Source organism: Nannospalax galili, unplaced genomic scaffold (genome assembly GCF_000622305.1).
Source record: "Nannospalax galili isolate Female #2095 unplaced genomic scaffold, S.galili_v1.0 scaffold14, whole genome shotgun sequence".
NCBI classification, from domain to species: Eukaryota; Metazoa; Chordata; class Mammalia; order Rodentia; family Spalacidae; genus Nannospalax; species Nannospalax galili.
Window position 1 is genome coordinate 5,379,236 of NW_008336953.1, and position 27,594 is coordinate 5,406,829.

The 27,594-nt window shown below is 42.0% G+C and overlaps 1 protein-coding gene across 2 annotated transcripts in view; it reads left to right on the top strand.

Moving 5' to 3' along the window:
- Gad2 (glutamate decarboxylase 2) overlaps positions 1-27,594 on the top strand; it is a 74,884-nt gene that overhangs the window by 43,546 nt on the left and 3,744 nt on the right. For both annotated transcript variants that reach the window (XM_008831746.2, XM_008831745.1), the window contains 7 exons: positions 5,519-5,573; positions 7,261-7,377; positions 8,669-8,733; positions 13,548-13,626; positions 15,956-16,105; positions 21,308-21,415; positions 21,717-21,806. In XM_008831746.2, the coding sequence (XP_008829968.1) occupies positions 5,519-5,573; positions 7,261-7,377; positions 8,669-8,733; positions 13,548-13,626; positions 15,956-16,105; positions 21,308-21,415; positions 21,717-21,806 (664 nt within the window). The remainder of the gene's footprint in view (positions 1-5,518; positions 5,574-7,260; positions 7,378-8,668; positions 8,734-13,547; positions 13,627-15,955; positions 16,106-21,307; positions 21,416-21,716; positions 21,807-27,594) is intronic.

Genomic DNA, 27,594 nt, shown 5'->3' on the forward strand with positions numbered 1-27,594 from the left:
GTGTCTGTGTGTGTGTGTTAAAACTACCAATAACCAAAAAACTCTCAGTATAAAATGGCCACACCTGGTTCAAGAGCCCTAGTGTCAGTGCTTCTAAAGAACTAACAGCTGAGGGCCATGTCCTAAGGCACCAGTGGTTATTTACATATGAGTTTACAGGCTTCTGGGTGTGTAAATGTTAAAGACATATATTTATACTATAGCAATCCTAGTAGGCCAGATATAGATGATGCAACAGCTGATGTACAAACCATCCTATGTACTGCAAGACGCTTATCTGGAAAAGCCAGGACAGAACAGGCAGCTTCTAATCCTCAAAAGAGCCTGGTGATTGTCACCAATGTTCTCTGACCCTACAACATATGGGCAGGCAGGGGTGCTCACTGCTACATCTGGAGTGCCTTCTGCTGCCTGACAGCCATTAGGGCTCTGAACTGTGGGTCATGTGAAGTCTTTAGCTAGCTGGTTACTGGGTTATTGAAATGCCACCCCAGCTAGCTATATGTTCCTAAAACACATTCTTCAACATGTGGACCTGGGTCTGCCTGCATCATAATGACCTGGGTGCTTGTTAGAAAAGCAGATTCCACACATTTGTCTGTTCTTTCTTTCCCTTGTTAGCATGGAAGAAGCCCTGGAGAGTGGAAACTGTTCTGTCTGCCCTGGCATACCAGTTCATAAGATGATATTGACACATTGTAAATGCTCAGTAAATGTTTGTGCAATAAATTAATTCTTCAATCCTATACTGACCCACAAATCAAAATCCCTAAGAATGAGGCCAAGGAATGCACATTTTAAACCAATACTTAAGTGATTCTTATGCAAGATAAAATGTAAGAATCTGGGTACCAAAGTAATCAAGTGAATCCTAAGATCAAAAGATGAAAGGTTTTATGTTCACAGTCCCCATATTCTCTGTCTGATCAGATAATATCCTTGGGTTAAACTTTTCCTTTTAGTTAAATGCCCTCAACAAGTCTTTATCTAGCACTTACTATGTGCCAGATTCAGAGCTCCTCAGTGGATGAGACACCCTTGTGGAGGACAGAGTGCCAGGAAGCACCCGAGCCATACCGGTCTCTTCCACTCTGCCACAAGCCAGCACCCGAAGTTGACTGTTTTACAAGGCTGCTTCCTCCTGCTGCCAGAGTGCCCAGATATGGAAAGGAGAAGACTATTCACCTCTGTCTTCCTGGGTGACAGCTCTGATTCATGAAAACCAGATGTTATCCTGAAAGCATCTAACATTCTGTCTGTTTTCTTCAGGGATACCAGCCCTGAAAGGCTACCCATGAGCCAATAGATGGTCCTACAACTATACACACTCAGGCAGCATTAAGCAAACTCAGTGGAGTTTAAAAAAATACATATGAAGTTGAGAGGAAAGAGTGGTGGTGAAGGATGGGGTGGGACTGGAGGAGAGGGAATAGAGGAGTTTATCAAAACATATTATATGCATGTGCGAAATTCTCAAACAGTTTTTAAAACAGGATTGAATGTTTCCAAACAGCCATACTAAGTGGTTGGTCCCTTTGTGTTTGCTCTGCAAGCGTTGTGCTTTGTTTCTAAAATATTTTTTGTTATTGTATGTGTATGAGTGAATTGCCCGCATACATGTAAGTGCACCCATGTCATTAAATACCCACAGAGGTCAGAAGAGGGCATCAAATCCCCTGGAACTGCAGTTGCAGATGGTTGTTAGCTGCCATGGGTGCTGGGAGTCAAACCCAGGTCCAGCAGCCTGTGCTTTTAACCACTGAGCTATCTCTCCAGTTCCATGCTCTATTTCTAGTTGTTGTCCGTCCTCCTGCAGCTAGGTCATGTCACCTGTCAACTCCTTTTTGTTTTGATAAATGATGTGAGACTAGATTCAGGTCTTGGGTTCATTCCAGTTCTTGACTACTCAGTGACACCTGGCTGGTTTATACTTAGTACAACACCTTGATGTGGATGAACAGATAGTGACTACCAGTCTACCCAAAATTCTCCAAGCTTGTGGCAAACTAGATGAATTCAAGAGATGCAAAACCAATTTCTAAGAAGAATTCTCCTTGCAGTTCCATGTTTACCTATAAAAATGCTCTGACAATTTTAATGTGCTTGAAACTTTCTGTAAAAGAAAAATATATTGCCCAACATTCCTCTGAAGTTTTAACAGTTTGTTGATAGCAGCATGGGAAATCCCATGGTCTTCAACTATGGGTCACAGTCCAACTGCTGGGGCCATGAAAAATGTAACAACAGTAAAGGGTTTCTGAATGTGTACTAACCAAATATTAATTCAAAATCAAACATGTAAGGATTCTGCAGTGTTTCTGGCATGTCCTGCAACTTTGATGTAGCACTGACCACACAACATGCCAGCTTTGCACTGAGTGCTGTCACCCCACTCAGTACCAATGAGCACTGCCTGAAACACCTCCATGCAGACCTAAGGCTAGTGCATACTATGTATGGACAGTGCACTTTTACTACACATACAAAGTTTTCTGCTGTGATAGAAACCTAATGGTTTAGTTACAGAAAACAAAAATTTTCACTATTTTTCTATCTCCACTGCCAGGCATGTATCAAATTAGTCTGTCTTTGGTTTGAATTGTTTGATTTTTAAAATTGCTATTATGAAAATATCTATCAACCCTGAAAAACATTGAAGATGCTGTACATCCTGCGATATGAAACATTCAGCTGAAATTTCATTCTTTATGTAAAAATAAACAAGGACATTCATCTCAAGAGTACACACCTTTGCTTTAATCTTTAACAAATGGTAAAGTATATGTATACCAAAGACCTAATATAAATTCCCAGGCTGGGTAAATAGCTCAGTCCAAAGTACTTGCTTTATAAGCATAAGGACATGAGTTCAATTCCCAGAACCCATATTACTAAAGCTGGGCATGGCGGGGAGGCTGAGACAGGCAAACCCAAGGGGATCACAGGCCAGTCAACCTAGCCTGTGATCCCCAGAAGACAGCATCTATCTCAAAAAAAGGTAGATGGAACCTGAGGAATTACATGGAAGGTTGTCCTCTGATCTCAACAGACATGCACGCACATGTGCATGTGCAACCACAACACACACATGCATCTGCACCTGCACACAGATAAGCATGTACATACATGTATACATGTATATACATGCAAATATAATTAAATGAATTTTTTATTATTTATTCATAGTAAGTGTTTAGCTAGTATCCTATTTTATATCCGTGTACCCAGAATTGAGCAAAAATTTCTCAGGTGAAGAGGGGCCATGACTAGAATAGAAATGTTTAAGAAGACTGATCTAGGAAAGGCTAACCTCACTGTTTTAAGTGGTGCACCTGGAAAACTGAAAGGTGGGAGATTAAAGGATGTAAGGTGCTTGCTTGAGCTCCCTCCCTAGCCCCATTGCCCCCTCTCCATCCCCTGGGGCTCACAGGAGTTCCTGAAGATGGAATGCTCTGGCCCTGAGGACAGGTTCTTTGCACCAATATACCTGTAATGCCACTGATCCATTCCAACCTGCAGACTAGTCCCTGGTAGCTTAGCTATTATGTTGCCCAGTGAATGCCTGTGAATTGCTTTGCTCTAGTAAACAGCTTCTCCTAAACCAGTGGTTCTCAAAGTTTTGAGGTTTAATATCTGGTGCATATTCCAAATATTTTGTTATACATGCTTCTTTTATTAGCCTGTAAAGAAACTGGTAGAAAATAAGTAACTGGCATACTCACTACAGAATGCCCAAATTATTTAAAGGATGAAGAAAAGTTACAGCCACAATATGTAATAAAAATCATGCATCTCACATATAAAAGCTTTGGCAACACAGTGCCAGAAAGTCTGGTGAAGCAGCCAGTGGTCCCCATATGCTTATTCACAGGGAGGAGCACCCCAAACCCCACAGCTCACTAAATACCCTAGTGTTCCCAACCATTTCTTTCATCCTTATTTTTCCAAAGTGTCTTCATAAAATTAGATTAATGATCCTAATGTGACATTTTTTCCAAGCTTTTCCCAGTACTGAATACTCCACTGTCTATAGTGCCTTGACAGTCCTTTATTTGTTCATTTCTCTTCAAAATCTTGAAAGAGAAATGTCACATTCCACTAAAACAATCTCAACAATTACTAAATGCTCATTGGATGCCAAATCTTTTAAAAGTAACTTCGCACTTCTTAACTTATTAACTTGGCTAATTGTAGTAACTCTGTACATACTGTTTATTCTTTTCCACGGATATTTGTCACAAGAAGTGAAGTAACTCCAGTAATATCACATGTGCAGCACCTTAAAGATTGTTCTAGAAATTGTTTCCCTTGATTGTCATATTATCAGGAAAACAGTATCTGTGTTTTGATTCTAGGAAAGACAGCACCAGAATGAAATGGTGTCTGTTCCTCTCATGCCTTTATACCTAATTGTTTATCATGTTAAGAAACGCAGCATCTGTGTCCATTAGGAAAGAAGTCCATTGGGAACCACATGATGATGTTTCTTCCTCCAGTGTCTAAGTGTTTGGAATTTGAGTCCCTGAGCTTAGGCCTGCCTTATCCTTTTAGACTTTGAGTGCACCTAGATAGTTTGGGAACATCATGTTTTCTTTTATATTTTTTTTATTTGGGCTGGAGAAATGGCTCTGCAGTTAAGAGAACTGTCTTCTCTCACAGAGGACCCCAGTTCAGTTCCAAGCACCCACGTGGCAGCTCACAACCATCCATGACTCCAGTTCCAGGGGATCTGACACACTTTTAGCCTCCATGTGCACACTTTCATACGGGCAGGCAAAACACTCATAAACACAAAAATAAACAAACTGGATAAATAAAAGTAAATAAAATAAAATTCTGTCAATTCTTTGAGAATTTCATACAATGTAATTTGATTATGTTTGCCCCCAGCTCCTCCCAGATCCATGCCTCTACCCACCCAATTTTATGTTCTCATGTTTTTTTAAACTTGTGAGGCCTAATTTGTGCTTCCCATGTACTCTTGGGTGTGTGACCATCCACCAGAGCGAGGTTGACCTGCCAGGGCTGCATCCTTAAACAAAATGACTCTCCCTCTCCCACGGTCACCATATTTTCATCCACAGATTTCCAGATGGATTTGCTCTTCTTGTTATGTTACCACTATCTAAAACCACAGATCTACCAAAGACTTGGAATGAAGATGTTTTTCCTGCATGCTTCTTCCACTGCTAAAAATCTTGTTTCCAATCAAGCCTGTTTTAAATTAATGCAGAGGATGAGTTTTTATCAATCTGTAGGCAAAGTAGAGGGACAGCATGGCCATTCTACCAAGAATATGGTGTGGTCAGAAGTCTCCCAAACATGCCAAGAAATTGGAGTCATGTATCATGCAGGGAAGTAAATGTTCTTGGAAACAGCAAAGGCACTGTCTTAACTGAGTACTCTTTACAGGTCTGGGATTGGAATCTGTCATCTTGTAGCTCTTTACTTTACATTGTAAATACAACTGAGTAAACTGCTCCAATTAAATCTATACTATATTCATTTTTCCTTGCAGAGGGAAAATGATTCCATCTGATCTTGAAAGAAGAATCCTTGAAGTCAAACAGAAAGTAAGTTTTTATAGGGATCTTTGGCCCATAACAATATGTATTTTGATTTCTAACCCCAGAAAGTCATTTATCTTTTACTTTTTACAAAGGATCCAAACTTCAATCTCCCAGCCTCAACAAGAACACAGAATTCTGTATGCAGTCATTATGCGTATCTCTGAGTTACATATATAGGCTCTGCTGTAGAAAAGTTTAAGTCGCTTAATAGGTAATTTATAGGGATGTGTTTCCAAAGCCTCTCTATGTGCTGAGGTTTGGCAATTAGCAGACACACATTCAAACAGTCATTTTCACAACTAGGAGATGTCAGCACGCTCACGCAGCACATGAGCTACTTCTGCATGAAATGTAAAAGGAACAACTTTTCCTGCCAAACATGTAATAATGGGTAATCCATACATTCCGTTCTACAGACACAAATTTAGAACTCTTTTAGAAGTAGCAAGACCCAGCTTGGGAGATAGCTCAATTGGTAAAGTGTTTGCCTAGCATGCACAAAGTCCTGGGTTTGATCCCCAGCACCTGCATAAACCAGAGATGGTGGAGGCAGGAGAGTTCAAGGTCATCTTCAGTTACATACGCAGTTTGAGACCAGCCTAGGATATATGCGACCTTATCTCCAAAAACATAAAATAAGTTCATAAAAGATTCCCACAAAGATCTAGAAAGTTCTTTATGTCCCTGGATGGTTCACTGGGCAGAGTTTGTTTTTAGAATTTTCAGTTTAACTTTTAGTAGATGAAATCTATAGCGCCTAGTCTATCAAGATATTCATTTTATTATTATGAGCTTGAGAGTAATTTTTTTCATATGCCTTTTTTTGTCCTACAATTTTCTTGTATCAAAACTATGACTAGTAACATAAAACATAAGATTAAACCTTTGCTGCCACCTAAAGACAGGCTCAGAAACATCAGGTTCTGTAAACCAGCAGGACAGTCAGGACAGCCTGGTCCTATCTGTTGACTTCCTTGCACCTTCTTGTACACACAGCCAATATTTCTATCAATTTTGATGCTGCCACTGACAGCAGAATCCTTAGCCCCCTGTGCACCCTCCATTCTAAGACTCCAACTGAATTGCCTTGAGCTACTCCAAAATGGGCGGGGGGGAGGCTGGCAGAATTCCTTCTTTCCTCTACTCTCCCTACCTACTCATGTTAGGGGAGGAATTAAGTTCAGATGCCCTGTTGTGAAGAAGAAAGACAAGGAAAAAGAGAAAGAAGGACCATATAGTATCTAGTGTGGTGTATAAATAGCTTGGGAACATCATGGAGAGCCTCTGGTGCAGTGAAACCTCTGCTGCTGAGTGCTGCTGTCACAGGACAGCTGTCAGATGCAGCTGAATGGGGAGCCCAGATTCTTGGAGGTAGACAGTGGACATTGGTTTGTGCTAGGATCTAGAATATTGATAACCTCTCTGTTGGTTAAAAATGTATGGGAGGAGAGATTTCCAATGTTTCTAAACAGCTCTTTAAAAGAAGCCTTAAAACAGTGTGCGGACACACACCTGTAATCCCAGAATGTGGGAGGCTGAGGCAAGAGAATGGTAATGAGCTTGAGACCAGTCTACACATCAAGTTCCAAGTGAGTCAGGGATAGATAGCAAGGCCTTGTCTCAATAAACAAACAAATAAACAAGCTTTGAAACCCTGTTTGCATTATTTGGGGATTTCTTGTTTCTGTAGGGTTTTGTTCCTTTCCTTGTGAGTGCCACAGCTGGAACCACTGTGTATGGAGCATTTGATCCCCTCTTGGCGGTTGCTGATATTTGCAGAAAGTATAAGATCTGGATGCATGTGGATGTAAGTATCCCCTGGGGACTGCCCACTACTCTTACACATTTTCCATAGGAGACTCATGGAATGCAATGCAATTTGCTCTCTCTCTCTCGCTCTCGCTCTCGCTCTCTCCCCCCCTTTATTTTCAGAGTGGTGTCATCTCAGTTTTGAAAGATTTCAGAAGCAAATTACCACAGAACTTATGTGGCATATAGTACATGCTGGAAGCATCCCGAGACTGATTGTTCCTTAAAATTCTCCAAATGAAAATATTGCTGGTATACCCAATGCTTGTGCTGAGTGTTTGGTTCTCAGTTCTTTGATCCATAATGCCCTTGGAGGAATATCAACCTACACACAATCACACACATGCAGCTCTTCCTCACAGGTATAATTGTGCACTTGCATTTATAGGAGAAATCCATCTAAAACTCAAGTTCAAGTTGGGTATTCATGTATTTGAAGGATAAAGGAGACTTGGTAACTTACTAGGAAATATGGATTACCAAATTTCTAATATTTTGGCTTGGTCAGCTAAGAAGCTGAATTACATTTTAGATGTCTTGACACCAAGCTTAATGACACTTTAAAAAAGGAGCTATACCACCATTTTCAAATAAAAAATATGCCCATTTTATGAGGATGAACTGAAGGGTTCACGTTGAATGTATTACTCCTGGGTGTGATCTGAAAATCAGGTGCCATCTGCAAATTGCTTGCTAATGCTCAGTGAGGAGATAAAGTATTTGTGACAAACCATCACTAATCTTAAACTATCACCAACTAAGCACAATCAGTTCAGCTGATTTTTTATTGCAATGTTTTCTCCATGAAGGAAGTCATAAGTTGTTACATATTCAGATGCAAACTCCTTATGCTATAATAACCCAAAACTTCAGGTAGAATGACTTTGGTCATTCATTTTATCTTGGAGCTGGTTTCATGGTCCCTCAGCCCATCTTATCTACTTCAACTGTGGGAACCACAGGTTTTCTCATGGTGTTTTGAGGCTTCCAAAGGAACAATATAAAAAACCATAGGAAGAGTTGTAGGAAGGACACGAGCTTGTTCCAGCTCATACAGACTAAGCCTCCAGTTTGGATCCACAACCATACCCACATAAATACAGGACAGAGTCTGAGACCTCCACCTTGACCTTTTAAAGGCTCAGCATTAGAGAAGGTAGCCCATCCCTTACGTTGTATGGACTCATGCAGGTCATCTTCTATTGCGTTCTCAGTATGGAGGACCCCACCCTAGAAATCTAGGCCATGGAAAAGTGCTACATTCTTCTTTACCTGGTTTTCCTCTTCAGGCCGCTTGGGGTGGAGGATTACTGATGTCTCAGAAGCACAAGTGGAAGCTGAGTGGCGTGGAGAGGTACATGTCATTTCATTGTCAATAATGTAAAGTGTTAGAAACTAAAGAAAAGAAAATGGTACTTGACTTCCAAGGAACTTTGGGGGTGCAGGAAACCCACTCTGCCCTGTGCTTATGGGACTCGCCTTGTGTATTATACACAAACTACAAAACACTTCAAGTTCCACATCATGGAAGCCAGGAAGAATGTCTCTTAGACATGAGGCTTTGTCTCCAGTGTTCACTCCTAGCATCTTTGAATCAACCACCAAAATCATTTAAAGCCTGCTGGCAATCCACATTTTCCTAAGGAGAAGATTCTATAGCTTTCATATTCCTTATGAATAATATCCACTGATTTGAAGAAAAAAAATTTTTTTCAGGTAAAGTAGGTAAACACCTTGTAATTTTTCAGTGCTGAAAGTTATGTGTGGTATTTGATAAAGGTATCTGACTTAAAGTCACGATACTGATTTCATTCTCATGGTTTCATTCCCACAATAACCCTTTTCTGACATAGCCCTGATTGATTCTGGTAAGTAGCTATTATTTGCAGCCCATGTAATAGACCATTGAGAAAAGCTGCAAGACAAAAAAGAGCTAACGTTTGAGTAGCATGAAACATATTGAGGTCCAAGGGAAAATGTTGAATACAAAATATGACCTCGGGCTGTGATTCTGAACCACATGCAAAGAGCAACCAGTTTTCCCATCACCACACAGCAAATCAACCAGGTCAGCTACAGCTGTGAGCTTTGACACTCTAGGCCATGGAGGAAGCCCAAATTCATCAGAGGCTGCCAACTGTCCACCATGCCCTGCCAAATAGCCAGATGCTGCCCAGGAAAGGCTTCACCCTGGCTCTGCCTCTAAATATCTCAGCACAAGTTCTGTTCCAGGACCAGGAGAGAGGCTTTGGAAGCTTGGGAGCATCTGTCAGCATGAAGGGTAGCCAAGCCAGAGGGTGTGCTGTGTGATAACCAAGCCTGAGAGCACATGAGTGTTGAAAGAGGATGTCCTGTTAAATTAGTAGAAAGAAGGCTGGGGAAGTATTGGGACAGAGCAGTTAAGCCCCATGTGATGGGACAATTGTTCCTGAGTCTTCTGGCAAGGGCTCTGGCCCAGGCATACCTGGGTTAAGTCACTAGAGATGCCCATGCTCTGACTGCAAGACCCATAGGTGAGGGGAGATGAGGGCAGGCATGTTTCCCCCTAAATTTGGCTACTTATAAACTTCTGCTCCTGCTCTGTTTGGCTTCCTTCAGCCTGATCCTATTTTGTCATGATGAGCCAGATGAAACAAGAGCTTTAAAGAAGAGACAATGCACTAGGAAGGTCTTAAAAGAGTGAGGAGAGAGAGAGAATGATTTAAAGGATTCTTGCTCAGATGATCAGAACAGGAATTAAATTCAGGGCTGGGGCTGGGGCTGGGGCTTAGTCAGGTGGAGCGCTCCTCTAACAGGCACAAGGCCCTGGTGTCTCACATGTACCTCCCCAAAATTAAGTTCATGAGCTTTCAGGAGAAATGGCCAGCACAAGTGCCTTCTCTTCCGTGAGTTTGTTTCTGACTAGAACAAAGCAAGGCATCTGTTATACTACTTTAAATACCACCTGAGACTCCAAGTGCTGGAAACCAGAGAGCACCCCACCACCACTTGAAAGCTCACTAAATTGCCTACCTGAGCCTGAGAAAAATAAACACCCACACGCTCTTGTACTTAAAGCCTATTATTTGAGAGCAGAGCTCAGAATGTTCATCTTGGAACACAGAGTCCTCTGTGTTCTTTTTACCACAGTTCTTGAAACTGTGTTATAAGTAAATTTATCAAGCGGAATAGCCAAAGATGAAGCCCCCGATGAGGGGACTGTGGCATTGCGCTCTGAGCATGTGGGTTGCGAGTATTCATCTGATGACTTCCTAGTATGAAACACACTCCCTTTGGTGAATAGGGTCACAAGACCAGTAGAAACTGCTGGGGCACAATGTGTGTGAGCTTAATATTGGAAGGAAATTACTTTTCTCCAATCATCGCAAGCTAAAGTTTAGGACTCACTCTGAAGCAGAGGAAATCCATGGTCCATGCTTTTCGGGGCATTCCTGGGTGGCATTCTCACAGCATGGTGCCCTGCCTGGCATCCTCTTTGGGAACCAACCAAATTCTCACATGACTCTCTTCCTAGCTAGCACTGTCAACATTCCTAGAGCAGGTACTGCTGAAAAGGCCTGTTGGAGCCCACATACTCAGTAACAGGTCCGATACTGTAAACAACCCTGCATTAGTCCCCATCTCCAAGAGACCTAAGGCCTCACTGAAGGGTGCAGTATGCTGAAACTGCAGTATCAACTATCCTCAGTCCCACCAGAGAGCCAAGGGCAAGCAAGCTAATTGAAGAGCTAGAGGAAAACATGGTCCTTTCCAGACAGCATCATTCCAGGGAGCATGTGCCAAACAGTGTGGAGCTTAGCATCATCCAGTAGGGTGGAAATGAAGAAGGGCATTCCAGCTGGAAAGCAGAGATGTTTTGAGGTGTCCTTGGAGTTAAGTCCAGTTTGGTTATAGGATGAGGTATATTTGTGGCAATGGGGTAGGAAAGTGGTAGAAGGTGAAGAAGTCCTGTCCAGGGAGTTTGAGCAGATTATCTACTACAAGTCTAAAGTCTCCAAGGGTGCTGTCCACATACCATGGACCCTTGAACTGGCCTGGTCATTTGGTTTAAATAAGATTCACAAATCCAGTAAGTATCCTCTCATTGGCTGGCTGACACTGCCATTCATCATTTCTTCCAAAGGCTCTCAGATCCCAAAAGGTAAAGCTAGGAGAACAGCATGCTAGGGCACTCTGGACATAGTTGCTATGAACTATTCTACTGCTTGCCTTCCTCCTGGGGTTTGTTTATACCAAGCTGGTACTATAATCCTCATCCCAAAGACCCTTTATTGTTTTGACAGACAGTTTGCCTGACAAATGTGGGATTCGTGGTGGGAGCTGTTGCTTTCTCTGGGCACTAGAGAAGGAAGGATTTGGAACAGCCCAGTGGGAGTGAGGGAAAGAAGTTAAATGAGGAACTGGAAAGGTAGTTCAGTATTAAGAGCACTGGCTGCTCCTGCAGAGGACTTGGGTTCAGTTTCCAGAATCCACATGATGACTAACAACCATCCGTAACTCCAGTTCTATAGGATCTGATCCCTCTTCTTGCCTCCATGAGCACTGAATGCATGGGTGCCCTTACATCTATGCAGGCAACACCCTCATACACATACATTAAAAATGAAGAAAGGGGGTTGGGGTAAGCTCAGTGGTAGAGCGCTTGCCTAGGAAGCTCAAGGCCCTGGGTTCAGTCCCTGGCTCCGAAAAAAAAATGAAGAAAGAAGAAAGAAAGAAAGAAAGAAAAAGAAAGAGGGAGGGGAGGGAGGGGGGAGGGAAGTTGTTAAAAGAATTTGAATGAGGCTACAGATAATACTGTAAGAATCTGGGCTATGAAAGAATAAGTAAAATTTAAGCAAGTGGAGCCAAGAAAGATGACATTCCAGGGGGAGGTAATAACATGACAGGGCCCGGGAATAGAATAGAATGTTCTGAGAACAGTGACTAATCTGGTATGATGGACATGGATAAGAGGGAAATGAAAGGACTCAAGGCTGAACATGCAGAGGGCTCACCCTGAGGGTATCACCATCCATGCCCTGTATTTTGGAATTTGAGCTCTTAGAGAAAAAGGGTTGTCAACAATTTAGGAAGAAGAGAGGCCATAAGCAAAACTAGAAGGTAATTCTGGTGCCAGGTGGAGGAAAGAGTCAGTTAACACTGTATCCAGATGAAGCTAATATTAATTTCTTAAAAAATATTTTATTTTTTATGTGTATGCATGTATTGCTTGCATGTAGATAAGTGCACTATGTCCTGCAATGCCCGCAGAGGACAGAAGAGGCTGTCAGATCCCCTGGAACTGGAGTTAAGGACAGTTGTTAGCTGCCATGTGGGTTCTGGGATTCGAACCTGGGTCTTCTGCAAGAACATTCAGTGTTCTTAACTGCTGAGCCATCTCTCCAGCCCAGCTAATATTAATTTTTATTAAGCAAATCTGAACCATAGTCCTAGTGAACCAAGCCTGATAGAGCCACAGTTTACTGAGAGAGCATAGCATTTCATGTGCACAAGGACCGAAAAATGACGAAGATTCTGCTGTAAGGCAGGTGTGGCTGCCCACATCTCTAATCCCAGCACTCAGGAGGCTGAAACAGGAGGCTCACCACCATGAAGCAAGCCTAGGCTCTACAGTGAGACCCTGGTTTGAAAGGAAAGGAAAGGAAAGGAAAGGGGAAAGAGGGAAGAGGAAAGAGGAAACAAGGGGAAAGGAAGAAGGGAGGGGCAGGGAGGGGAGGAGAGAGGAGCAGAGGGGAGGGGAGGGGAAGGGAAGAGAAGACAGGAGTGAAAAGACTCATGGGAGAAATATGGTCACAAACCGACTAGAAGGATAAATGAGATCAAAGAAAGAGGACAGTTCACCACACAGGGTCAGAAGCAGGACAATTAAGGGTATAAGAGCAGCTCTTTCATCTATCCAGTGCTCTGGTTATCAGTGGTCGAAGGGGCCCTAGACCACCGTGGAGGCAGAGTGCGTGCTTTCACTGGAGGTGGAGGGAAGGGAAAGGACATGGAGACACACCTCCCCCATCTCTGTGAACAAAGAAAGGTTGCCCTTTGTAGAGATGTAGCACCATGCTGTTGTGTGAGGAGCAGAACCAGTAAACCTAAAGCTCACATGCCAGGTGCAGAGTCTCAGGAATCTGAGCCTGACATGGAATGCCACCCTCTTATGTGACATTTTTTTAGGGCCAACTCTGTGACATGGAATCCACACAAGATGATGGGTGTCCCTTTGCAGTGCTCAGCTCTCCTGGTTAGAGAAGAGGTAAGTCTTTCCTGACTCTGGGTCCCTCCAGGGCTGGGGTCTGACTCTTTGCATGCAGCTCCTGTTTTCTGCTAGGGTCCAGATGCTCACCTTTCCCACAGGGAGCTCTTTTAAGCTCCTGGAAGGTAAGGATCTGGTGCCCAAAAGGGGAAAGATGGCCACGGGGCTCTCAGCCCTGAGCAGCACCCTGACTGCATCTCCATGCCTTCTGTTTATTTAGTACCCCCTAAGTCAGAGACCTCTATACTCCCTCAAAGAATTAAATACCCAGGTTTCTTTCAGAATAGGAGAAGGGGTAGTTTTTAAAATATATTTTTATTTTATGTGTTTGAGTGTTCTTCAGGCATGTATGTAAGTGCACCTGTGTTGTACAACAGACACAGAGGTCAGAAGAAGGTATCAGATCCCCTATAACTGGAGTTATAGATGGTTGTTGGCTGTCATGTGGGTGCTGGGAACCCAACCCAGGCCCTCTGTAAGAGCATCCAATGGATACAGTTAACACTGTAACACTGGATACAGTGTTACAGTGTTAACCACTGATCCAGCTCCCCAGCCCATGGGATAGTTATTAACCATAAAAAAATTAGGTTGTTACCATTGGAAATATATACATGATACAGAATTAAAGTTAGTGCTAGAATTTAGATACATATGCATGGGTGGATATGTATGTATATAGCATATATCTCACAACTTCATTTAAAATCTGTAATATTCAGAATGCAAGTTTAAGCCATCTTCATATATAGTAGCCAACAAAGAGAATGAGCAGGACCACTTTGATCTGAGAGGCTTAAGCAAGGTCTGAGGTTGAGCCTCATATTGGCCTGCTCTTCTAAGTTCCCCCTTCAAGACACCAAGACAGGGTCATATCTACTCTTAACACACTTGTAATCCTAGTACTGAAGAGGCTGAGGCAGGGGAGTGCTATAGTTCAAACCCAGCCTGACCTAAAGAGTGAGACCTTGTCTCAAAAAACAAAACAAAAGCAAATGGAAAACCCCACCAACTGCAAGCTGCTCTTTACATTCCAGTGAAAGCTTGTCTGATCCATCCACCATCCCATAGTCTATGAAGTTTGTTCCTTTTAGTATTGACGACATCTATTTGTGCACTTGCAATGCCTGGGAAAGAATAGTTCAAAGTTTTTATAGCTGTGAAACAAAATAGAAACACCTACTATAATCTCACATTTTCTTGGTCTTTAAGTGAATTTTCTTTTTTTTTTTTAAATTCAAGTTCTTTCTACTGGTCTAGTAGAAACATATCATAAACATATTTGTTCTCATTATTCTTAAAGATAACTATGCAGTCCATGTAATATGAAACCCAAGCTACAAAGTAGAGTGAATTTTATTGTCTTACAAACGCTCTATCTTTCAAAACTTGATTAAACTTTTAGTTACATTGTGCTGTGTTGTAGTTCGGATAAGTTTTTTTTTTTTTTTTTTAATTCTCACTTTTACTTCAGCTCAGTGATCACATTTTAGTATTTCTTTTCTTCTCTTGTCATGAGTCACAAGAGAAAACAAAACCAAATGCCAAAGCTTTTATAAAGTCCCAATTAAACAATAGGTAGCAAAACAGTCCAAAACACCCACCGGTTGAATCGATGAGGGGACTAGCATGCTATTCTAGTCAGAAGAATGAGTCACCTACCATTCTTTGGGACAATTCAATTCTCTTCCATAGAAACCTGTTTCCATATTAGAGTTATGGTGCTCGGGAAAATCCATGGTCACTAACAGGAAACTTTTCAATTTCCATAAGCAACTGAATGTGGAAATCAGTCTCAAAGGCTTTCAAAGAGAGGAACAAGATATAAGAAAGACTGATCTCTTAAGTTTGCCTCAGAATTGCAGTGTCTTTGGATTTTTACATTTCAGTATATAAAAATAATAATTGTTACTAAAGAGCTCAGACTCCTAACAACTACAGAGGACTGAAAATGCTAGAAGGACCATAGTTAATCCTATTTTAATCTTCCTCCTCCTCCTTTCCCTCCTCCTCCTCTTTCTTTTTATTCCTTCTTTTGATTTATTCATTTTATTTTTTATACGTATGAGTGTTTTGCTTGCATGTATATAAGTGCACCCAAGGATGCAATATCTGTGGAAGCCAGAAGAGAGCATCAGATCCCCTGGAACTGAAGTTACAGACAATGGTTAGCCACTGCGTGAGTGCTAGGAACTGAAGCTGCCAGCGCTCTTAACCCCTGAGCCATCTCTCCAGCCAGCCACCTTTTTTTTTCTTCGCAATTGCCACCGCAATGTAAAGGTAACCAAAAGTCAATAGAGCACCCTGAATTGTTTCTTTTCTCTTTTAGGGACTGATGCAGAGTTGCAACCAGATGCATGCTTCCTACCTCTTTCAGCAAGATAAACACTACGACCTGTCCTACGACACGGGAGACAAGGCCTTGCAGTGTGGACGCCACGTCGATGTCTTTAAATTATGGCTGATGTGGCGAGCAAAGGTGAGCTCAGGCCAGCTGAATGGCAGCTAACAAAAGACTGTGATGATTGTTTCAAAAGCCAGATGAAAACTTACTCAAGAAAGTTCCTTTAATCCTGTATGTATGTAACTTCATTCTCCATAGCAAGTCTCCTCTCAAGCCTGGTTGCTTCTAACACTTGTTCAACCAAAAATCCATTTTCCACAACTTGCAGTACACCTTGATTTCTTAAGAGGCTCTAATTGATGTCATCCTCATTGTTATCTGGTTTATTTCATGCCCCACATCTAGCTTGGTTTATAACCAGGGATTGACCACCTGGGTAGGTTAATGTTTGTAGAATGAAACAGAAAGTAAAACACGGCCTACTGTGTTTTGGACATTTCAAAGGTTAACTTCTAATGATAAAGCTCTTTTTAAAACTCCAGAAGTACCTAACCTGTGTGCGGGGTTCTGTTTACCTCAGAATTTACCCAAAGTCACCATTTCTCTCCCAGCAAAGTAATTCTGTAGCTAATTGTGTGCGATACAAACTGGGTCTTATTAGAGCCTTCTGAAGGCACCTGTTTATGATGGGTGTAAGGAGGCTAGACAGGTCAGAGTGTATTTTTTCTTAATTTATTCTTTGACAGTTTGATGCACATATAGTTCACTCTGGTCACACTTGTCCCTCAGCCCTTTTTTCGCTCCCCCTTCCTCCCAAGTCCAAACTTTCTTATCTTCTTGTTTTGTGTTTGTTTTGCTTTGCGACCCACTAGGTCTAATTTTGACTAGATTTTCAACTTACAAATGACAATATCACTGACTTCCACAAATATGGTGTTATATATCTCCATGCCTAACATATAATAGAAACCCAACTGCAAAAACCCTATTCCAGGGAAAGTTGACGAAGGGAAACAAGAAATCTGGGGACCAAGAGAGAAGCCTGTGTGCCCAGAGGGCCTATGTTGTTGGTGAGGAGCTGCACGTCTGACTCTAGGTTTGTCTTTGTCTATACAATGAGGCAACAGACTTAGTGGACAGGTGACAGACGAGGAAACAACCTATCAGCAGGGGTACTGACTTCCAGGAAGAGGCCAGGGAATAGTGCTTCCTTTAGTTTGTGTAAAGAACTGTGTCCACAACCACAAACTCCACAGAGTTGTTGTGAAATTTTTCCAAATAAAATTAATTATGTGGTTCACTTGGGGGCAGGGTGGCTAACAAGAAAATAGAAAAGATTGCAATCCACAAGTGTTTTAGAGAGTCTTCTTTAAATCTCTTTTAGAGGAAAGAGGCAGCTTAAACAGATGGGCCTTGCTTAAATAAAAATGTCTCTTAAAGGTTTCCAGGAACAGCATCTCATGTTCTTTAGACAGACCCCTTAAGGCATTTACCCCAGTTGAGTTTTCTCCAGGTGTTATTAAGTATCATAGCTGCATAAACTGAGGTGCTTCTGGGAATAAGGATGATGTAGTGGTGCCCATCTTCTTGACTTTGACAGAGGCACCCTCCCTCTTTTGAAAGTTGAGAGCCTGGCCAAATGAGGTAGCACATGTTTATAATCCCAACACTTGGGAGACAGAGGCAGGAAGATCATTGCAAGTTCAAGGCCAGCCTGGTCTATATAACAAGTCTGAGACCAGCCAGCAATACTCTATCTCGTAAAGTCAAAACTCAGAATCTGAAGAAAACAATCGGCGGACCCATTACCCTACATGAGACTTGTTATGTTGGTAACAACACTTTCATTTGATAAGAAAAAAAATCAAGGGCATATACTGTTGATGTGCTCCCAATGTGCTCTAAAATGAGAAGGTTTTATTTTCATCGATGGATGGAAATTATGAAATTATTAGCTACAACATCAGACAGTAAGTTCAGAAAGATTGGTCGCCAAGCAGAGTGAGATCTCCCTCTTACTTCAGCCACCATTCCTCTCTCTCTCTCTCTCTCTCTCTCTCTCTCTCTCTCTCTCTCTCTGTTGTCATTAATATGTGTGTTGTCAGCTGTGTTTGCACAGGTCTTTCTCTCACAGTTCCCCTGTTGCTGATGCCTCCTGTCCTGCACTAAACAGCCCTTGGTTCTTAGAAAAATAATTTGGTGAATATCTGGTGTGATTCAAATAGCAGGAACATGTAAATCCCAGAAATAAAAGTGGAGATAGCGTTTTCAAGTGCTGAACCAGAGCCAGGTGTGCTGGCCCACGCCTTTAATCCCAGCTTTCAGGAGGCAGAGGCAAGCAGATCTCTGTGGGATCAAGGCCAGCCTGGTCTATATAGTGAGTTCCAGGCCAGCTGGGGCTACAGGGAGACTCTGTCTCAAGAAAATCAAGTGCTAAGATAAAAGACCTCAGAGACAGGTAAAGAAGAAAAAAATCACAATAGCTGCCTTTACTTAGAAGCACAAGTCCTTTTGATTCCGTAACTAGAACTTGAAATATTTGGACATCTAACTGGCAAACTTTTCCTTTTGTTTTCAGCTTAAAGCTTTACTTTTTGCATGGTGAATTGATAATAGCTATTAAAGAAATAAGCTCAGTCCTGCAGCCTAGACCAGAGGTGAGGCTAATTCTCAGCCAGAGGCATACCAATCACAGAAGCCATCCTTTCCCTTCTAGAACAACCATAGAACATCTGGCTATAGTGATTCTTTTTATTTTTTTGAGACAAGATGTTACTCTGCAGCCCAAGCTGACTTCAAACTCACAGCAATCCTTTGGTTTCAGCCATAAAAGCATATGGTGATCTTTCTTCCTTTCCCTGGAATTAGGACACTGTCTAAAAAAGAATAATGAGGAATAGGAGAGGAAATGGAGCATCAATTCAGTAACTCTGTTATTAGAAATGCCTAATAAATGTGATATCCAAGTTGACCCAAGTCTTCTCCTTAGCAAGATAAACCACATAAAGAATAATAGCCTAACTATAAATTACCATTCTTCAAATTTATCTGTTAGTGTCCAAAGCAGCCAAGTGCAATGCTGACAGCCATCACATTAATGCCAATATTATGTGTTTATTAAAACTTTATTGCAACAGTGAACCTTTAGACGTGAAGTACCATAAATATTCAACATGGTAATAAAGCATAAAAGCCTGTTCTTGCTGGGGAAGGCTTTCATTTTGTCTGCACTTTATTACAGACTCTTAGGGCTTGAAGATTTGCTCAGTGGATAAAACTTAGTTGTAGACATGAATGAATGATCTTAAAGTTACTCCCCCCTTTTTAGGCCTACAAGGATAGACTATTATGAAGCTACCATGACTTAACAATTAACTTCTGCACATGCTATGGTTATATAAATTGTCCTGTTTCCTTATAGTTACTTAAGACTGACCTCTCTGGTTGAAAGAGCAGATAAAGGGCTGGTGGGTAGCTAAGGGAAGAAAAATAAAGGAAAAAGAATCAGTAAAGGGAAATTGACATTGGCATCCTTTGCTAAGTGGCAGAACATTCACCTTCTCTGTAAAACATTGATTAATTGTAATAAGTAGCTTGTGAATATTGTTGTCACCTGGTACTGAACGGTGTGGAATAAAGAGGCTGCCATTTTCCAGGTAGGATAAGATAAAATCTAGGTACTTTCATAACTTCACACTGTGGGGATTTAAAGAATGAAGAATTTGTTCCTAGTTTGGGAACCAAGAAAGCTTTCACAAGAGGTAGACTTTGAGTGGAGCTTGAGCAGAAGAGGCAGATTGGGCAGGATTTGAAGCAGCAGAGCTGGGAGAGACATTCTAGGAGCAGGTCAAGCAAGGAGCTCAAGTGTGAGCTTTGAGACCAGCAGAGTCCTAATTGGCTGAAGGCCGATGAGGGAGCTACTGCCTGGATGAACCTCAAGAAGGCTAGTACCAGTGGGGCAGCAGCAAAAGGACACAGCAAGAGAGTCTGTAACCATTTCAGAATGGCATCTTCACACACATACACACACACACACACATACACACACACACACACACACACACACACACACACACACACAGAGGGACGCATGCACACCTATAGAAGAAACAGGACCTCAGTGCCTGTGCCACTGACATCTGTGGGCTTCTGTGAACCTAAGCCGCCAGGTCAGGCTAAAGCAATCCTAAATTGCTTAGTAGCCATAAGATTCATGAAGCTCTTGGCCTAGGTGCTGGCTGAGCATTTAGGTATCATCCCAGGCTGAGCACAGACACTACCAGGAAACATTTAGCCTCCTGAAGCCAATCACCTGGGACTTTTCCAAAGAAGTGAATTTCTGAAGCCATTCGATTTCTTCAGAACAGCCAAATCTGAGACATACTTCATGTGCTACACTGGGCTGGGTGTCCCCTTTAGGGAATGATGAGTTCCTGTGTGAAAGGGGGAAAGCCCCATCTTATCTCCATTGTTGTTACACTTGCGCCCTCTAGCTTCCGTGCTGGACCAGTTACTGGTACACCAGTTCCAAGTGCTCCTTGAATGAGCTTTAGCTGCCTTTCTGAGCTTTCCATTAGCACTCAGTACATGGAGAGAGTGAAGGAGACCAGAGGAAAGCTATTTTGGAAAGCAGGTTCCCAGTGTGCACAGCACTAGCTAAACAGCTCCAGTCCAAGGCTGTTGCACTGCTTTTTACAAGTCCAAAGCCAGTTTCCAGAGCTGAGAAGTAAAATACCTAGATGACATATTCCTCCATTGCAGACACAGGAGTCACTAATCATACCAAAGCGGGACAGGAAAGAGCTGGGCAGAATGACAGGCTCCCTGACACGCATTCGTTTGGACAACTGACATTTAGTAAAGGCCTGTTTGTTCTTAGCACATGTGGGGTCTGGGGCGGAGAATTTATATCATGAGTAGGGGCCAAGCAGGCATGGGGGGGTCCCTAATAATGCTACTTATCTTTAGAGAGAGACTAGCCCAGCCCTTCTGTTATTAATGACTTATGATTACATCTACGAGCTGCAAAGGCAAATTTTCCCCTTGAGTAAATCAAAATAATTGCCTGGGGAATGAAGGCTTCATAACAAAAGGAGTCAGCTGTGGAGACCAGTAATGAAAAGGAACAAATGCAACAGAGGGGGAGAGCGTTAAAGGGGGTAATCGCCAAGAAAGCCTCTGGGAACAGTCTCCTGGAAGGAAAGTGGCAGAGTGGCAGAGTCAGAAGCAGCAGAATGGCCACTAGTCTCCAAAGGACTCACATCATCCTACCATGTCCACCTGAGAGCTACCCACATGCTCAGCCTGTCTAACGAACTTCCTTCTTTTCTTCCTTAGGGGACTACTGGGTTTGAAGCACATATTGACAAGTGTTTGGAGCTGGCGGAGTATCTATATAATATCATTAAAAACCGAGAGGGATATGAAATGGTGTTTGATGGGAAGGTATGTACTAAGATTTCAACAATCCCCACACGTCTCGTCAATTCCAGTCCTTATCCCTGGTATTTTCTGATGTTAATAATGTGCTGCCATGCAAAGTAGGACCATTGCAAAGAGGAAGCAATGGATGGTGGGGTGGCTCTCCAAAGCTGGGATAAAGATCAAGCTCACCAATCAGTATAGAAAAGTGAAGCATCTGGAAGGCAATCACTCATTTAAAAACAGGAGTTGTGCTATACATACATTTGAAGCACCCTCAGAAGTTTGGACTGGGTATGACACTCACTTTGTATCCTCTTTGTAGCCTCAGCACACAAACGTCTGCTTCTGGTATGTGCCTCCCAGTCTGCGCACTCTGGAAGACAACGAAGAGAGAATGAGCCGCCTCTCTAAAGTAAGTGCTCAGAGCCCTCCACTGTGTCCTTGTTACAATATGCACACATCTTCACGAGAAATACCACCTTGGTGCCGGCTCATCCCTTCTACCAACTCCAACAGAGCAGCCCAAAGCCGGTATTTCTACACTCTGTACAATTCCATTTGCTTATTTCTTGAGAGAGATTATGATGTTTTAAGATAATTAATTGGGTAATAATCTTTACTAACATTCAGAAAGAGCCAGGAACCCTTATTGAAGGTAATCGAAACAAAACGGGTACTAATTTACGAGCACAAAAGAAAGTGGGGGGGGCAGAAATGACGATCCAAACGCGGCTGCCAGACCCTCCTGAGATCCAAGGTCAAGATTACCTTGGGAGTCCTTAAAGCTTTCTGACTCCCAGAAGATAAAAGGGCAAAGGGCAAAAATAACGACAGCTATTTAGAGCGTGCATTGAGGTGTCCCAGGCTCATCTGTCAGGTTTTAGATTATCTAAAGTCATGTAGCAACTTCCAAGTCGCATAACAACTTCCCTTGAGTTGATATCAGCAAGTACTGTTGCTGCCCCATTTTACTGAAGAACAGGGAGAAAGCATAATTTTCCCCAAATGATACAGAAAGTCTGACTCCAGAGCCTAAAAGCCTGAGCTTTAAAGTCTCCTCTGGTCAGTAAGGTACTTTTTACCTTTAATCCCCGCCTACCCCCAACATTTACACTTGCATGAAATATGCTTTATCATGCACACCAAAGAGAGAGGAATTCAGAGCCTATCTCTCACGGTGCTGTAGGAATGGGAAACCAGGGATGATCATATGTTTGCACTTCAGAGGGCTGAGGCTGGAGGCACAGCTAGGACAGGCAGACACTACATTCCCCGTTGCTAAGAATTTTCCTTGTTACACCTCACTGACCTTTCAAGACACTTTATTCCTTTCTATGTAAGAGGAAAAATAGGATTCCTATAGATCAAAAACACTCAGGAAAGCTTATAAATGTTAACATCTGCCCTCCAGCAACCAAGGACCACACTTCAACAGGAGGAAACTTGGATACAGTAGAGGTCTTTATTTCAATTTTACTTTTTTATTTGTATGTGTTGCATATGTGGGTACATGTTCATGTATATGGGCACATGTGCATGCAGGGGAGTGTGCACGTGTGTATTCCTGTTGGGGGCAAGAATGAAGTTAAATTCCAGTCAAGCAAGGCCTTTGTCCTCCTGGTATAGGGCTATAGCATTCAGTCACCGCTCCAGTCGTTTGCAGAGCTAAATTACTGCCTCTTTTGGGGTTGCAATATAATGAACTACTACAGGTCAGGTGGCTTGTGAGCAACAGGAACTGTTCTCACAGTTCTGAAAGCTGGGAAATCTGAAGTGAAGGAGCCAGCGGATTCCATGTCTCTTGGTCCATGAATGAGTTTTTTCACAATATCCTGATATGGCAGAAAGAGGGCTTTGTGGGGTCTCTTTCATAAAGTGCTAATACCATGCATGGAGGCAGACTCTCCCAAAGACCCCATCTCTTGACACCATTAAATTGAAGTTAGGATTGCAATCTAGGAATCTGAGGGAGCACAACACTGGGTCTAAGCAAGTACTCCTCACATATTCCCTTGCATAAGGGAGGGGGGAGTGCTTTTAGCAAACCTAATGGTGGATTGTGAGCCCTTCCCAAGAATGCACTGGTGTGGGGACAAATACCTAGGTAACAGAAGTGGTTATTACTAATACAAGCAGTCGCAATTCATGAGGTGGTAAAGGTGAGAATCAGCCCAGGCAGGCTGCCCTGTTGCTCATCTCCTGACTTCCTCTCTTTAGTCTCCATCATCATCCCGGGTTTTTTTGCTTGGTTGGTTGGTTGGTTTGGGGTTTTGTGGTGTTTTGCTGTTTGTTTTGGGGTTCTAGGGATGGAACTCAGGACCTCGTGCATGCAAGGCATCTCTTCTACAACTGAGCCACATTCCCAGGCCCTCCTCTAATTATTCTTGATCACTATCTGCTTCTCTTCTCTCGGTTTTCATCATCCTACACTAGTTGATGACTTTCAGAAGGTCAACAAATGGATTTAAAGCAAATTAGCAAAGAAGGAATTTGGCCTCATATTTACAGTGACTTTTTTAAAGTCTGCTATTGCATGTAATGAGGAATTTAATTGGCAAGATTTTAACATTTCAGAATGTCTCAGTAATGATTGTTCTTCCCCATTTGTAAAAATTTCATAGATTCCTAAGATTTAAAAACAAATATCGTTATAACATTCATAGTAAAACTATTTCTATGATAGTAGTGAGGTTATTTCATGAATACCAACCCTCTTAGGAGAAACAATGTGGATTTGAATTACAGAGAGGCCTCCTGGCTATTGCTTTTTCTTTCTTTGCTTATTTAATTTTTGTTTGTCTGTCCTTTCTTTGTTGTTTTTAAAACAGAGTCTCACTTTGTAGCCTTGACTGACCTGGAACTCACTATGTAGACCAGGCTGGCCTTGAACTCACAGATATCCACCTGTTTCTGCTTCCTGAGTGCTAAGATTAAAGGCATGCACCACCATGCCCAGTTGGCTATTGTTTTCTAAAGGAATAAAAACTTAATGGCATAAGAGGAAGGGACAATACTCTGCAACTCTTAAGGTAGCCCCAAAGACATGTTTTTTTTTTTTACCAACTAGGTCTTTAGTGACTTGGTCAGCACACAGATCCTCTTTCTCAACTGACCTTCTTTATTAGAAAACTTATGAACTGCACCCCAAAATCTAGAAATGAAACTGGTTATATTTTATCAGATTATTCAGAGTCTTATTTCCTTTTTTAATTTGTAATTAGTGAGTATGTGTGCAGTATGTACTCCATGTTCACCTGACTTTACTTCACTCACATGTATGAACATTAACCAAAAGTTCCTTTCATGTAGACAGCTATACTCCTGCCAGCTCAGCTTGCTTTGGGAACTGGGGACAGGAGGGTCACTTTCACTCTATGACAAAATTTATCTGAGATGTAACTGTCAACATTAATCTTTTGTCCTTTGATTCGCATTCATCTGAGGAACTAGAGATAACTGTCTTTAATAATTGGTGTCATTCTTATGTTGGTTGGCTTGGGTTGCCCATGAAAGTGAAATGAGAGCTCAAGTTCAGGTCACTTGAGTAAAGCCTCATCAGTGTTTTATTAAAACTAAAGACAATAGCTGGGCGAGGTGGCACAAGCCTGTAATCCCAGCCTTTGGGAGGCTGGGACAGGACTACCACAATTTAAAGGCCATCTTGGGTTACATAGTAAGTTCCAGGCTTGCCCAAGGTACAGAATAAGACCCCATCTCAAAAAAAAATTAATTAAAAAGCAAAAAATCGGGCCAGGCATGGTGGCGCACGCCTTTAATCCCAGCACTTGGGAGGCAGAGGCAGGCAGATCTCTGTGAGTTCAAGGCCAGCCTGGTCTACATAGTGAGTTCTAGGACAGGTGGGGCTACAGGGAGACCCTGTCCCAAAAAAATCAAAAAAAAAAAAAAAAAGCAAAAAGTCCTCAAGGAATAGTTATGTGACTTTTTAGAAAAAAGTTTCTCTAACCATGTGGGTTTGGAATTCCTTTTCTACTCTGGGATTTTTTCCCCCCAGAAACACATTGATCTGCCATGCCTCATAATACAAAGTAATAAAGCTAATGTCCTAAGAATAGACTATTCTAATAGATCTACTTTTAGAACTTAATCCCAGACTTAGGCTTTTAACATTTTTAAGTTATTGATTTATTTTAATTTTTATGTGTATGGGTTTTTGGCTGCAAGTCCACCACATGCATGCAATACCCACAGAAGCCAGAAGTGGGTATCAGCTCCCACAGAACTAGAGTTACAGACAGTGTAAGCTGCCATGTGGGTGCTGGGAATTGAATCCAGGTCCTCTGCAAGAGCAGCCAGTGCTCTTAACCACTGAGCCATCACTCCAGCCCCAAGATTTTAATGATTATATATATATATCTCCTGGGATGAGCCCAGTGTTCTGCATACATCCTTAATCTTTTAAGCAAAAAAAAGAAAGAAAGAAAGAAAGAAAGAAAGAAAGAAAGAAAGAAAAAGAAAGAAAGAAAAAGAAAGATCATAGAAACCAACCTCCCCAAGGAAGGGCAGGGAACAGATCCAAGAACTCATTAATCTAGAATCAGAAATTCTCAGTACTAGAACCCTCACCCTCATTCACTTTCAGATGTGGGAACTTGAGGTGAAGGTGAAGTACAAAGACTGGACCTCACAGGATCCTTGCACTGAGTTTGTGAGGATGATACTTCTTGTAAAGCAGTGATTACCAAAGGGTTGATATCTAAAAGTCACATGTTCATAATTGCATTCCATTTTAATCTGTCCTTCATTGAAGATGAATCTAACTGTGGTGTAAGGGATGATCCCCATTTTCAACTGGATTTCTGACCATGTACATCACACTTATGTCTAAAGCATCCATGGCTTCTCAATCATGGTTATATGCTTTTAATGAATTTCAAAGATCAGGTGTTATATTTACAAACTCCAGTGGTAAATATATGTGGACAGATCAAGCATCCAGTTAGATGCAACTGCAGCATCTTCTTAGAGAGCTGGTGCTCCCATGCTGCTGATGTAGTCAAAACTCAGAAAGTCCTGTATATATCCTTGTACTATGCTGGGAAACAAAGGAAATAGAAGATACTAAGCCTACATTCCAGGAGCATACAGGTGAGGTACAAATAGAAAATGTATTTGCTCACCAATAAAAAGCCAATAGGAAATTAGGATGTTGTAGGAATCAATGTGTAAGGACTATGTAGTTAAAACTTAGAAGAGGAAATATGCTAATGGCGGGAAAGGCTTCACAGCAGGTGTGGGACTGTGGGGGGTTACTGCAGTGTGTGCAGGATGTGAACTGCAAGAGTATGCTATTTAGTAAGGTTGATGACAAGCATAAAGTGATGAAAATACAGATGGGCTGTTCGAGGGATACTTAATAAATTGCTCTTGTCAGAGTTAAAAGTTCATTTTGGTGAGCATTTGAAGATGAATCTTTGGAACTGGATGATAAAAGGCCTTTGTGTCAAGCTAGAGAGCCAACATTTAATTCTGTATGCCACAGAGAACTCCTAAAGCTGCAGTGAACAGTCTTGCATAAATACTGTGAAATCTTACCTGAGATCTTCTCTATGTGACGTCTTTTGGGTTCAGTTTTTTACTCACAGATAATTCTTCATATTATTAAAGAATGTTTTTTTAAAATACTTATAAATGAAAGCTATGCAAAAAGAGAATGAAAAGAAACTAGATAAATTCAGCATCTCTAGAAAGTTGTCAGAAGCACGTCATTTTCCTTTTGTATGCACGTGTGTGGGAGCATGCATGCCTTCGTGCAGAGGCTGAAGCAGGACTTGGGGTGTCTCCCTCTACTGCTAGCTGTCCTGTTCCCCTCGAGACATGGTCTCTTCTGAACCTGAAGCTTGCTGTTTCAGTGGCGCTACCTTGCCAGCAACCTCCAAGGAACTGCCCATCTCCTCTCCCCATCCCTGGGCTTGCAGGCAGGGGCAGCCACACCTGGCTTTTCCACATGAGTGTTAAGGGATTGTACTCAGGTGATTGCACAAGTGTTGTTACCCGCTGAGGCATCACCCCAGCCCCTCAGAATTCTGTTATATTTGAACATCACTTGACACTGAGGTTTAGCCCTCCATAACCATTCTCAGAACAATGTTTTTCTTTCCAGTGATTTTACATTTTCTGGGGTAAAAACTCTCCATAATTATACTGCCAAATCACTTAGCCTTGGAACCAGTACCAGATTC